The sequence below is a fragment of the Aythya marila genome (assembly GCF_965140915.1).
Source record: "Aythya marila genome assembly, chromosome: 4".
Classification (NCBI taxonomy): Eukaryota; Metazoa; Chordata; class Aves; order Anseriformes; family Anatidae; genus Aythya; species Aythya marila.
The window spans coordinates 47,890,641-47,904,382 of record NC_139045.1 but is presented as its reverse complement, the minus strand read 5'-3'; the positions used below and the strand labels follow the sequence as shown (position 1 = coordinate 47,904,382).

The window sequence follows — 13,742 nt, the reverse complement described above, 5'->3', positions numbered from 1 at the left end:
AAACCAGATTCTTTGATTAAAAAGCATTTTATAAATATGATGCCTATTAGATGGGTGTAATGATTTTATAAAAGTAAGCTTACAAGGTTATGAATTATGTATGTCTATAAAATGTAGTCTATAACACTTTCTGTTTGGCTGTATATAATCTTTCTTCATTATGTTTTCAGGATGGAACATGAGGCTACCCAGCTAGAAAAGCAGCATGTGCATAGTGTGTATGAAAATACAGCTGCTTACTTTAATGATCTGCAGAGCAAAGCATGGCCTCGTGTTAGAAACTTTCTGTTGGAGCAAGAGCCTGGCAGTCTCATTGCTGACATAGGTAAGCCATTCCCTGGGGTAGCATGAAATATTGTCTGTAAACCTTACTAGTTTATAAATTAATCATAGGTATCCTCTAGAGCAAAAAGTATTCTAAATTTGTCTAGAGATTGTTTGAAAACCGTTTTTAAACAGTATTAGATGTCATATGCAATTTATTTTATTTCTTTGACAATGTATTGGGCAGCTAGTAAATACAATTTTACCTAAAGATTGAGCTAATCTTTAATCTACCGGTTTTCCCACAGGCTTAGCTGTCTGTCATTCTCCTGGTGCACTTTTTTTTGGAAAAAAAAAAAAAAAAGACGTTAATAGCTCAGTTATTTCATATTTCAGTTTCTTTAGATCTCTCAGTACTGCTGGTCTGCACAATTTGTTGTGTCTCATTTGTTCTAAAACTTTTACTATTAAGGCTTTAACTTCAGAGAAATATTCTGACATGTTGGGTGTTAAAAATATATATATATTATATGAGAATCTTCCCATTATCCTAAGTGAGGTTTGGACACCAAAGCCTTATTTTTCTGCTATGGCCTTGTCTTCTCTACATGTTCAATTTATACCTTGATTTTCTGTTGCACTTGCAGGCATTGTAGGTGTTTCCAGGTCCTGGTGTGTTTGCTTTGTGCTTGTATTATGCATTCAGGCCTAAGCAGTGCATCATTGCAAACTGGGTGCTCCTTTGCATCATTGCATTCTCCTCACTACTTAGACTAGTAAAATGTGTTTACACAGCATGGTGTACAGATGTACAAAATGAATTATGTTCCTGCCTTATCCTATCAGAGAAAAACATCTTTGAAGTTCTTACAGACCAAAATCAAAAGATAATATACAGTTTTGCTGTTGCCAAGTAGTTCTCAGAAAAACACTGGACTCCTATTATTTTGGATATGCATCTTTCATATTTCTCCACCATTTTCACAAATTACCCCAGGAAATGTCCTGTGGCATCTACTCATTCAGCAGTCAGCTTAACATGGTATTTCTCAGCCAACATTTTTTTGTCACCTCAATAAAAGTCATCTGAAGCTTTGCTGAAGTTCTTTGAGGCTTTAAAAGCAGTTATCACAGTGGTTGCTGAAAGATCACTCCATTACTGTTTCAGATGAAATAATTTAAACACATGTGATGCATTTGGACAGAAGGTAAATGCTTACAGTTGCCAGTAAAAATATTCCCATCAAGGCACACAAGGTACCTCCTTTTATGGGGTTTAATGAGACCTACAGGAATCTGACTGCAGTATTTATTTTCAGTAAGCATTTTGATGGGAGGGTTGCCTAGTGGCACCACATTTTTCAAAATGAGATGTTCAATCGATAATCTCTTCTTCTGTTTAATACCACCTTTTATTAAAATATTTTTGTTTGCTAGCTTTACATGAAGCATGATAATAGTAGCAGAATAAAATAGCATTTTGTCTAATTGTCTTATTATTGTTAATTCATGAGAATAAAGGGCAATAGTGTGATGGTTGTTTATAGTTTCATGAAGGAACCCACCCTCCTGATGACTCATTTAAAAGTGAATCTCCTGCAAATGTAGATTTTTAGAGTACCAAGAGTGTTATTTGGCTTGTATTGAATACATATATATACTGTTATTTGGCTTCATTCCAGAGCAGACCATGTACTTCAGAAAACTCACTGTTATTACAAAGCACTCCACCAAAACACATGTATTAAGCAACTGAATCTTCTAAATTAATATACATTTGACTAAATGTGTTCCTTTTACTAACTGATAATACTTTATCCTAATTTTAAAGCTTAAACTTTCTACCCAACATGCAGGGCTTCATGTTTTATTGCATATATTCCTTGATCTGTATTAATAATAATTTTTTCAATTTCTCTTAAGTGTCACTTCAAAGCATAATGATTGATTTTTGCTTTAGAAAGATGCTCTTTTTTCAACATGGAAGTGTTGTGCTGTTCTCCAGCAGTTCCTGTGCTGTCTCTCTAGATAATGGTGCACATTAACATCAACGACAGCAGCAGCGCTGCAAGAAGCAGTGATGTTTCTAAAGATAACTCCAGGCCTTTAAATTGAATTACCAATACCGAGATGGCTCTCTTTGCCAAGCTGCTACCCAGTTGCTTGGCTGTCAACTTTCAGAAATTATTCTTCACTACTGACCCATAACTGCAGCGAATGTTTCCTAATCTAATTTTGAAAAGTGCCTGTTATGCATACAGTATTGAAGAACACTCTGAAAGATTTCAATTTAGTATAGCACAGGCCCTTAGTAGACATACTTTTAGGTAGAATACATGCTGGGACTGTTCATTACATTTACATGTGTTACAATGCGTCAGAACAAAGATAGAAAGAGAAAGTGCCTGCAACATGGCAGGAGTTTTATGAATCAGTTATTTTCAAATCTGTATCTCAAGTTAAAATTTTCCTCTCTGCCTTGTGTCATTGACAGCTGTGGTTTAGGATTTCTTGGAGACAAATCCTTTCCTCTGTTACGCAGTCACAGAGACCTTGCTGGCTGGAGATCTTGGTGGGGTTGTTAACATGGCTTATGATGGCTTCAGTGCAGAGACCTGGGTCTGGGCCAATGCATCCCCTTCTCTAGTCCTTCTCCCTGGAAGTGGGGATGTGCTGGAGGGGTACTGTGTGGGATTTAGCAGAGGCTGGGGAGGAATTGAAAGAGAGATCTATTGGAAGTCACTAAAAAGACAAAGCACACTAGCTACAGGAAATCCTCTGAACAGAAAGTAGATGGAAGCTGTAAGGACATTGAGGAAAAGGGTCATCAAACTTACCCCATCCTTACTCTTTATCAGGTGCTCATTTTTACTCATTGTTTGAAACAGGTTACCAGGCTATATAACGGCTCAGTATGCTGCTTGATACTGAGCATGGCTCTGAGCTGTGCAATAGTGGCTACGGAGAACCACTCCTTCCTCCTCTCACCTGCACTTACCTTTCTTCCCCAGAGAAATGCACATAACCTGGTGTTGCACAGGGCTGTGCAATGAGTATTTTTACTGGTGATATTGGTACTGTTACATTCCTAATGCTGTGAACATATAATAGCAGTCCAAATGAGTCCTTCAGGAGTTAGGCTAGTAGGAGCAAACACACATTTTGTTTCCCAGGAAGCCTTAGAACTAGGAAAGACAACCCACCCCCCGACCTAATCCTCATTGTTTTCGGTGCTTTGAGGGGAATAACTAGTGTGTGGAACATGTGACTTCAAATCTAGTAAAGAATATTCTTTTATTTAGGTTGTGGAACTGGAAAGTATCTCAGTGTCAACAGTCAGGTGTATACTCTCGGCTGTGATTACTGTGGACCACTGGTAGAAATTGCAAGGAAGAGAGGCGATGAAGTTCTGGTATGTGACAACCTTAACCTTCCCTTTAGGGACCAGTGCTTCAACGCAGTCATTTCCATTGGAGGTAAGACCACATGAATACATTCTGTCCCACAGCAAATCCAAATTGGTTATCTTTTATTTTTTTTTCTCCATGTATCTTCATTTCAATTAAGTTTGTTTTGAAATAATTGTCTGAGAATTGCAGCACATATAGCTGAAATGAATGTAGTAAAATTAAAAAAAAAATAGGTCCATTGCACAGATGTGCTTTTGACCAGGGAAGTATGTGGATCATTTGTTTGTTTATATGTGGTCTTGTTCACCCTGTGGATAAAAGATTTCCTTCCAGCATGCATTTTAAACAAGTAACAACTAGTATAAACATGGCTGCTGGTAGTTTAAACACATTGCATGGTCAAGATAAACTTTGGGTTCCTCTTTAGGATCTGTTTTGACCAGCAAAAGCATTGAAAGGGAGAACACTGGCTTTCTCTACAGAAGAGCTCGAAACTTATGTCAACTATTATGTATTAAGAACGCAAATTTCTCTTAGAGTAGACATGCAATGAGAATTTAGAAGTGTTCAAGTGCCTGTTTTCTGAGTGAAGAATCTCAGCATCTTGACTCCTCTGACCTATCTCATTGAAAAGAATTGCTCATAATTTGAGAAGTAAAAACTGGAAAAGAACAGATGAAGAATAGTTAGACTACTCAGTTACAGTCTACATTTTAAATTCAGTTCTTACTTAAACTCCTTTCAGACTGTTTGACTGTATCAGCAAAAATATAAAACATGAAAATTATTACTGGTAGCAATCAACAAACTACTCAATCTATGACCAAAATGTATTTTAAAATCTCTTTTTCACATATGAACAGAATTTTAAAGGGAGAAAAGAGTGGCTAATATGCAAGTGGTATTTATATAAAATTGCTTTTGTATTAACTAGTTAACCAGTGAACTCTATCCATATATAGGTCCTGTAGCATAATTTCAGTTCTATTAGATCAGCTGACTTTCAAGGATAGCCTACTTATCTAATATTTGTACCAATAAAAGGCCTGACATGAGCCAGCAGTGCACATGTGCAGCCCAGAAGGCCAACTGCATCCTGGGCTGCATCAACAGAGGAGTGGCCAGCAGGTTGAGGGAGGTGATGTCCCCCTCTGCTCTGCCCTTCTGAGGCCCCAACTGGTGATCTCCATTCAGCTCTGGTGCCCCCAGCAAGAGCTACAAGGATGGTCAGACGGCTGAAGCACCTCTACTATGAAGAAAGGCTGAGAGAGCTGGGGATGTTCGGCCTGGAGAAGAGAAGGCTCTGGGGAGATGTCATAGCAGCTTGCAGATTTTCGGTACTTAAAGGGGACTTATAAAAAAAAAAAAAGAAAGCAACTTTTTGTTCGGTCAAATAATTCTTCATTCAGAGGGTGGTGAGGCACTGACACAGATTCCCAGAGAAGCTGTGGATGCCCAATCCCTGTCAGTGTTCAAGATCAGGTTAGATGAGGCCCTGGGCAACTTGATCATGTGGGTGGCATCCCTTCCCATGGCAGGGGGGTTGGAACTGGATGATCTTTAAGGTCGCTTCCAACCCAAACCATTCTGTGGTCCTATGATAAGATCAAAAGATGGTGTGGTATTTTTGTGCATTTAACAATAATGGATTTTAATCCCTCTTGAACAGCGACATGGTATATCTGTCTCCATCTAGTTTTAAATGAAGTTGTTTTTTTTTTGCATGGCAAATATTTGTGTGCAGAGTCAAACGCTCTTCGTGGCTTTGCTGGTATATTCCTGTTTACAGGATTTATATTTCTGTAGAAGCACCAGAATTACTAAGTAACTTTAACCATGAAGAATATTTCATCCAGTAAATGAACTGTTTAAATAGAATTTGCACAGAATCTCTTGGTTGGTTAGCACTTCCTTCTGGTGAAATAAGCTCAAATGCTTATGCTGTCAGTTTTGACCCCAGTTTACAGGAGGCTCAGTGGTGGCATACAGCCTGCCTCCATTGTGAGAGAAAGTATCAGTTCCTTTCTCCCCATCTTGTTTAAGAAATGGAAATAGTTTTTGTTTTGTTTTGTGGTAGGTTTATTTTGGTTTGTTGGTTGTCTGTTTCTTCCAAAGATCAAGAAAATATTGACAAGAGTTGGGAGGAGCTGGAAAGAAACATTAACCATACAGATACGGGAACTCTTCCCAGAGTTTTCTGTCTTGTGTTCTCAGATGCTTCTGAGGACCTAGTTAATATCAACTGCCAAGAAAGTTTTTTCCTGTCCTGTGGTAAAAAAGCTACATTTTTTTTCCCGTTGGTAACTTATCATTGTTTAGAATAAAGTCAAGGCTAGCTGAACAGTCTTTCATAACTGCAATGTTGAAATAAAGATCTTTCAACAAGTAGAATTGGCTGCTGTCAAGCAGCACATATAAAGATAATTAATTTTTCTTAATAAGTTGAGAAGTCTTCAGCTAACAACATATACAATTATTATATGTTGCTATTTGGTTACATGGAATGTTTTGTGTGTAGAATAGGCTGGTTCCAAGTCCATCTGAATCAAATTATGGAATTGGTCCATCATTGATTCAAATCAAATCTAGTACTGATGATAGAGAGACCAGCATGACCAATCTCAGTCCAGGTTAACATTTTTGAGAGTTTAGAGAGAAAACAGCTGATTTAGCTATTCACTGGTTGTTAAAATTGGTTCCTTCAGGGGAGTAAGAAGCTGTAAACAGTGTGGAAATCTTGAAAGATAGTTTCATTCCACATCACAGTGAAATTTGAAAATGTGGAAATTATTATGGAAAGAAAATTCAACTATAGTGATCAATAGTTTTATTTTGACTTTTTTTTTTTTTTTTCTTAATACCATACCATAGTGTAAAGAAAAAATACAAATTATGATTCTCAGATACGAAAATTTAGGCCAAGACACTTTCTTCTCATTTTGTTCCCCAAAATAAACATTGTATAAAGGCAACACCTTTCTAGAGAATTAATACACTGCAAAATATTTCTAATTTATCTCACTAGTTCTTTTGAAAACCCACTGAAAACTAGTTGTTATTTTCTTTTATGGATTATACAAAAAAATAGTAACCTGTGTCTGACTTATCTCAAAACCCTACATTGTGATGACATTGATTTCCTCCTTTGGGATTTGCCTATTTTTATTCATTGAATGTAAAGGTAAAAGAGAACATTCTAGGGTAAACTTGTACCATGGTACCAATAAATTCTGCGTTGTTGCTGACTTGCAGTGGGTGATGATCATGATATGACAACTAAAGTGATTAAATACATAGAGTAGGTTGAAGAAGAAAATGCTATTCCCATACTAATATTCAATACATGATGTCTTTCCTTTTTCATAGTGATCCATCATTTTTCAACTAAACAAAGAAGGATCAAAGCAATAAAGGAAATGGCAAGGGTATTGATGCCTGGAGGCCAGATGATGGTTTATGTCTGGGCTATGGAACAAAAGAATCGTCGCTTTGAGAAACAAGACGTATTTGTTCCCTGGAACAAGGCCTTGTGCTCACGGCATTTTTCAGAATCAAATCAATCTGGAGATAAGGGTGAGTTTGTGCATGCTGTGAAAAGCCAAGATATACACCCTGCAGAGCTAGTCATCTCTGATTGCAGCTACCAAACCACTCTGCAGCCAGAAACTAATTCGAAACATTCCCAAAATACGGACCATTGCTTATCCAGAGCCTGCTGCATGAAAATTTCGGAAGAAGAAAACAGATTTTACAGTGCTCTAGGAAGATCTTTCCGGTCATGGTTTTTCTCCAGATCCCTTGATGAATCAGCCATGAGGAAGCAAACTGAAAAACTGAAGCCTCTGAAGAATGAAGAATGGACAAACAGTACCATGCCCATCCAGCATTCACGGCACTGCAGTTTGGATTTAGGTCACCATGGGGCACTGTTGAAAGAACAAAGTTTAGATGATGATGATGTGTTTGTAGAAAGCTCGCCTATCAAAAAGCCACCGTGGTCACCAGCCACAGATGCACTGAAGGATTTGAGTTTAAATGGAGGACACCAAAGCGTAGCTCAAAGCAAGAGTGAAGAAGCTGCATTTATAAATGGTTCAGTGGAAGACAGGGACAACAGCTGCATTTGTAATAAAGATAATACTGTTAAGTCTAACGCCAGCAAGTTTTTCAAAAGAACTTCAACAACTGATTCCACTGATTCTGCTTTGGATTCAGCAGTATCTGTTGGGGACCAAACTGTTGACGCATTGGATACAAAAGCCTTCATGCGTTATTATCATGTTTTTCGGGAAGGGGAGCTGTGCTCTCTGATAGAAGAGAACGTGCCTGAGCTTCTGATACTTTCTTCCTGCTATGACCATGGAAACTGGTGCATTATTGCAGAGAAAAGAGGAAAATAACTGTAAAAAGAACAAAACAGAATTCAATGACTGAGGATTTTAAGCTGCTCCTTGTGTTCCTGTGATTGTGCAATCTGATGTGGAATTTGAATCCCTTGTAGTCACGTGCCATCCATTTCCTATCTATGTAACTATCTGATGGAAAGCTTGTATATAGGAATGTAAGTGGCAAACGATATTTATGTTTTGTTAAACTTTTATGAAGTTAAAACCAGAAAGTTTTATATTGCTTTTAGCAAATAATTGTGTTTTTAAATATACTTTTATATTGAAAAATAAAACTTTTTTATAAGACAAGGAAAGGATCAGGGCATCTTTTATGAGAAATAGCCTCTTCGTAGGACATTTACGCTTTGCTCTTGGAATGCTTAAAACATGTCACACTACTCCCTGTTCTTAAAGCCGTATAAATAGAGACATAGGCACATTTTAAAACACACTTGACTGTATATGCATGCTGCATAACTGGGAGCAAACATTGTCCCAATGCTCAAGGCTGCTTAGTTTGGAGTAGAGTTGTTAGTGGGCAAAAGCCATGTACAAAGCAAGCTCTGCATGTTCTCTTACTTGTGGTTTGTATTTTGGAGCAAATGACAGAATGGATTTTGAATGATAATTTGGACTTTTGTTTTGAAAACAATTTAATTTGCGTCTCAGGTGCAGGTTAAGTTTTGCACGTTAGCTCTCACAAATATTTTATCTTAATTTCCTTTGCTGCAGGTCTTTGCTGGTTATTTATACATAGGAGTCAGAGGGATTAGTGAGAGTAGCAGTATTCTGTAAAGGTTACAAAATATCAAATATTTGAGATACATATATCTTTTTGATAAGCCTGGGTAGCTAAGATAAATAATACTTGATAAGATTAATAAAATCCCAGTGCACATCTGGTCAACTGTCATATTTGCTCTGCTCATTCACTGACATGAGAATATATACTCAATGGTGTGTCAAATAATGTAGATAGGAGGAGGATACAAGTCAAGTTTGTATCTAAAATATAACATTTCCAAGCTATGTTGTGTAAGTAGATGGGTTTTGGATGGAATTTTGGATTGGATGGATTTTGGTAGATGGATTTATTTATTTTTCAGTAGAAAGTCCTAATGATACTGACTATTTTTAGATGTGGCTGCCCAGGAGTAATTACTGCATGGTAATGTATTATGGATTTATTTACTGGAGTGTTGCCTGTAGAACAATCATTTTTGTCTTCCTCATAGCTTGGGATCCTTATGCTTTACCCTTCCCAGGTCTCTTCCAAGTGCCAGAGGCAAATCTGTGCATTCCCCACTGCCTTTTGAAAAAAAACAATGTGGTCAAAGAAGCATGCATTGGACACTTTTGAAATACTATTCCACTGTGTCTGAACCTTACTTCAGAGCAGTGGCAATATTCCCTGCATCGCTGGGTCCAGCTGCTCCCTGAGCACAGCTCAGGGGCTGGTCCTGCTGCATCTTCAAGCTCCCATTTTAGAAGCACAGTGTGAAAATGCCCATGCAGGTGTATTGCAGAGCCAGTATGGGTCATGCTCAGCTCCACACCTCATCTGCAACATCCTCACATCTGAACCTCTAAACCTGAGGTTTACCTCATTTGCTGGAAATTTTTGGAGGAGATTGAGCATTTAGAAGCAAACTCAGTTGCTTCCAGATTAGATATATAGGGGATATTCAGCACCCCTGGAATCTGGGCCGTATGTAGGAAAGAGGTAGTTGGTGATCATCCTGTATCCAATTCTGAAAGTTTGTTCTTAAACTCCAACATGCAGAAGCTCCATTCCAAGCATATATGAAATTTCTTATTGAAAATTATTAATCTAAACTGACAGGTTTATTTAACTGGGAGAATCAACTTTCAATTCTGTTATCTGTACTTCTACATTCTACCTGTACAGTATTCAGTGTGTAAATAAGCAGGCCAGCAAAATTTGGGGTAAATTAAGAAAAAAAAGGCTTCCATTCTCTTTACAATGGAGACTTTCTGCCCCTGTAAAAGGCTGACTCTATGTTTCAGGCTCTACTAAAAACTTCCTTCTCTATTTGCTGTATGAGTAAGATCTGTCAGCCACTAAGGTATTTTAAAATGCTTTTATGTTTGTAGACTTTCCCTGTGTAGTTTGGGTTGAGATTCTTGACTGGAGATACTTTTCACAATTATTTGTTTCTGTATTTCCATTTTTCCTGTTCTGAGCTGATGTCACCAAGCTGTATCACATGAAAGTTTGGGCTGTATTGTCATAAATTCCTTGGTGGGGTGGGTGTTTGGTGAACTGTTTTCTTTTTGTTTTTGCTGTTGGACTTGGTGATCTTTCTAAGTCCTTCTAACTGAACTGTTCTGTTCTGTTCTGTCCTGTTCTGTTTGTAAATTTCTCATTTTCCTCTGAGAATGTATAGTCACCAAGTAACACAGTTTTTGAAGATAGTCATGAACCTCAGGTCTGCCCAGCAGGCATGTGAGTCAGGCCTTTATTCCCATGTTAAGTTTCCCATTTACCCATAAGAGCTGCCTAGCTTTGTAACATCTTTATCATCGTGTAAGAAACCAGATTATCTCTCTCAGAGCATGGTGACTGTCTCTTTTGATTGGTTTCCCTGTTGATGAGAGCCTTCTTAATCAAAATGTAATTCCCAGAAGAATCTGTGAGATCCCAATCTTTAATAGCTTGCATACATCCTTAATGTCTTCAGAAAGGCGTGTGTGCAATTGAAAAAGTCTGTAACAAGTGAATGAATAAATAAATAAATTCCAGTTGTCCCTATGTGCTCAGAAATGCCCAAACTACAGGATCTTACTGCTGTAAGGTAACGGGCAAATGTATTCTTGTATTTCTTGTCTGGTTTATGGTCAAAATTCTCACCCTGTTTATGGCAATATCAAGCCCAATGCTGACTTTAGTGGGCCAGGATTGCTCCTAAGCTGCTCATCTGCCCTTAAGTGGCACACAGAGATGTCTTGATTACATGAGAAGAGATGCCCTGTGTTTTTTTACAATTTAATTTACCAATATTGCCATCAGTCTGAACTGGCTGAACAAAAGCTGCTGCTACGTTAACTCTTATGCACTGTAATCCAAATGCACAATTGCAATCAAAAGGGTGCAACTGAACAGAGCTGTTTCTGAAGCACTAATACAATTGCAACCTTTGATAAATGACATTTAATACATAAAATATTTATATTAGAAATGCAGATGTATTTTTTTTTCCTACTAATGGCAACTAATTTACTTTCTTCCAAGCTTGTGGTGTAGGAACTCAAAAAACACAGGTGAGGTATGAAAGCTGTAAATATTCTAGCAGATTTTTTTTCTGGTACATATTGTTATACAAATTACTTATGTGCACACTGTAAAATCATACCCGATGAAGAGCTGTGTATGTTACACCAGCAGAACAGCTGTAGTGAACCACCTGGGTGGATGCTGAATAGAAATAATGGCTCTGACCCTGGGCCTCTCCTGTGCTGTGTCTCCGTCAAGCCGCATTCGTGTCACCGTTGGGCTGTATTGGTATCGACATTGTGTTGAACCTAGTGGTCTAGCCATTTTCTTGCTCAGCACTTTGACAGGATTTGTGGCTGTTTTAGTATTCCAGGAAAATGAAGTATGTCAGTGTTAAATATATGCAGTCGTATATCTATTTTGTGAGATCAGCATTTCTTATTCTTGAAGTATATTAATTCTGGCAGCTACCCGTGATTTTATCTTCCGACCTCCTTGTCAAAATCATGCATAGATACTGCTCTGTAATCAGCTCTTTGTCCGTACATGGAACCTATTATCTAGCATTTGGCAGAAAATATATCCTACTTGGTTCAAATGTTATTTCCTACAGAACTTCTGTGCTTTAAGATTAGTTAATAAATATATTAGCCACTGGAAACTCTGTGTCTGGGAAAGTTCTTGATGAATGTTAAATTTGAGCAGACTCTGTCAGTGCCATTTGCTCAGTAAGAGGTAGACCACATGGGGCATGGGGCTATGAAGCCAGGGACTCTGTCTTTGCTTTAGATGTTCGTAGGCAGCCTAGCCGTAAATGTGCTCATTTGAACTAGGTAAATAAAGGTGATGAAATGTGATTTTCAGCCACTTCAGTACTATGCGTCATGCTGATGATAGAAAAGGGTGTATCTGATGGGCCAGCAGGGTTATCTGCGACAGAGCTGCACTTCCTGCCCTTCTGATCTATTTACTGTACTCCAGGACTGTGCTCTGGGGCATAAGATAACACTGAAGTATTCCTTTGGGATTGTTTGCAGTCTTTTTACCCCAATTTAAATCAGAAGAGAAAAATACTATTATCAAAAATAGGCAATTTCCTAGTGAGGTTAGAGCTATAGTGAGTTAAAAGTGGTTTTGTGGGTACTGTGATCATCAATTGCTTAGTGATTGCTTATATGATCGCTTATTGTACTGATATGTTTGTCATACTAGTGACTGAGGACCTGCTAGTAATTAGGCACTATCCAGGTAAGCATTCATACACGCCTAGCAGTACAGAGCATGTAACCTAACCGTGCTCAGCTTGTGGGAAAGCTGTGTGAGCACAGACTGGGCAATGGGATGGTAATAAATACAGTTTTAGTGAGATACAGAGTGGTGTCTATGAAGAAAGAATGAATGAAATCTGATGCAGTGTTGAGAAAGGCTAAGGAGAAAAAAGCAAAGATAGGAAGGAGAAAGAGAAATGAAGGGGAATGGCAAAGGTGAGAGCAGTCACAGCAGAGAAGGCACAATCAGCACTGCTGGGTATGCCTAGGGTAAGCAGAGGTCTCTGTTTGGACAGCTCTTATATTTCAGAGGGTCTGGTTGATATTGTCCTACTGTCTTTACCCATGAGCACATGCAGAGGAAGCAATGCACCGATGCACCTTTTTCCCACCACTTTGAGTTCAGTACTTGTGCACTGTCAAGGCTAGGCATATGCAGAGGAAGATTGTTCGGGATAACAATTTTTCCTACATTTTTATCTACATTGAAGCATGCTCTGTTTTGTCTCAATCAATATGACCTAGATTAAACTCCCTCACAACATGGGGTTGCATTTATTTTACTCTTCTACCATATATTTGCACTAGTGCAAGTTTTTCTTTTAGAAATAGATATAAGGACAGATTAAAAAAAGCATGAAGGAACAAAAAGAGCATAATTGCAGTTGTCAAGGGATACTAGTGGCTCGCTGTGATTACCTGCACAGTAACTGAAGTATATTAATTACCCCAAGTAAAGAAAGGATTGCCCTGAGACTCCCCCTTAACAAAACAGGTACATGTATGTGTGTGCTGTAGAAGACTGTTCCAGGTATCTTGGATAGTTAATTTTCCAGATCCGCCAGGAGTGATTTCCTAGATGCTTGGTTTGCTACTATGGTAGTAAATATACTTAGCATTCTGCATTCAGATGCATGTGATTGCACAGTTCCCCTTTTGCTAAACTAATAATCAAGGGCTCCACTATTCCTGTTTATTTCATTTCTATTTCTTTCTATCTCTAATTTCACTTATTTTCTTCTTTCTGAGCACTCCCTTCAAAGACTCTCCAGTTCAGCCTGCCTCTTTTCTATTCAGAGAGAGACAAAAAAAAACACAGCAGTAGCACCTCAGGATACCACAAATATGTGGTATCCTTACCCTTAAATCATTACCCTTAAACCTTAATCCTTAAATC

The 13,742-nt window shown here is 38.1% G+C and overlaps 1 protein-coding gene across 3 annotated transcripts in view; it reads left to right on the top strand.

The window, feature by feature from the left end:
- Positions 1 to 12,162, top strand: part of TRMT9B (tRNA methyltransferase 9B (putative)) — a 112,612-nt gene extending 100,450 nt beyond the window's left edge. For all 3 annotated transcript variants that reach the window (XM_082758704.1, XM_082758705.1, XM_082758706.1), the window contains 3 exons: positions 171 to 325; positions 3,567 to 3,740; positions 7,041 to 12,162. In XM_082758704.1, coding sequence (XP_082614830.1) covers positions 172 to 325; positions 3,567 to 3,740; positions 7,041 to 8,074 — 1,362 coding nt within the window. In that variant the 5' untranslated portion in view covers position 171 and the 3' untranslated portion in view covers positions 8,075 to 12,162. The remainder of the gene's footprint in view (positions 1 to 170; positions 326 to 3,566; positions 3,741 to 7,040) is intronic.
- Positions 12,163 to 13,742: the final 1,580 nt, after the last annotated feature.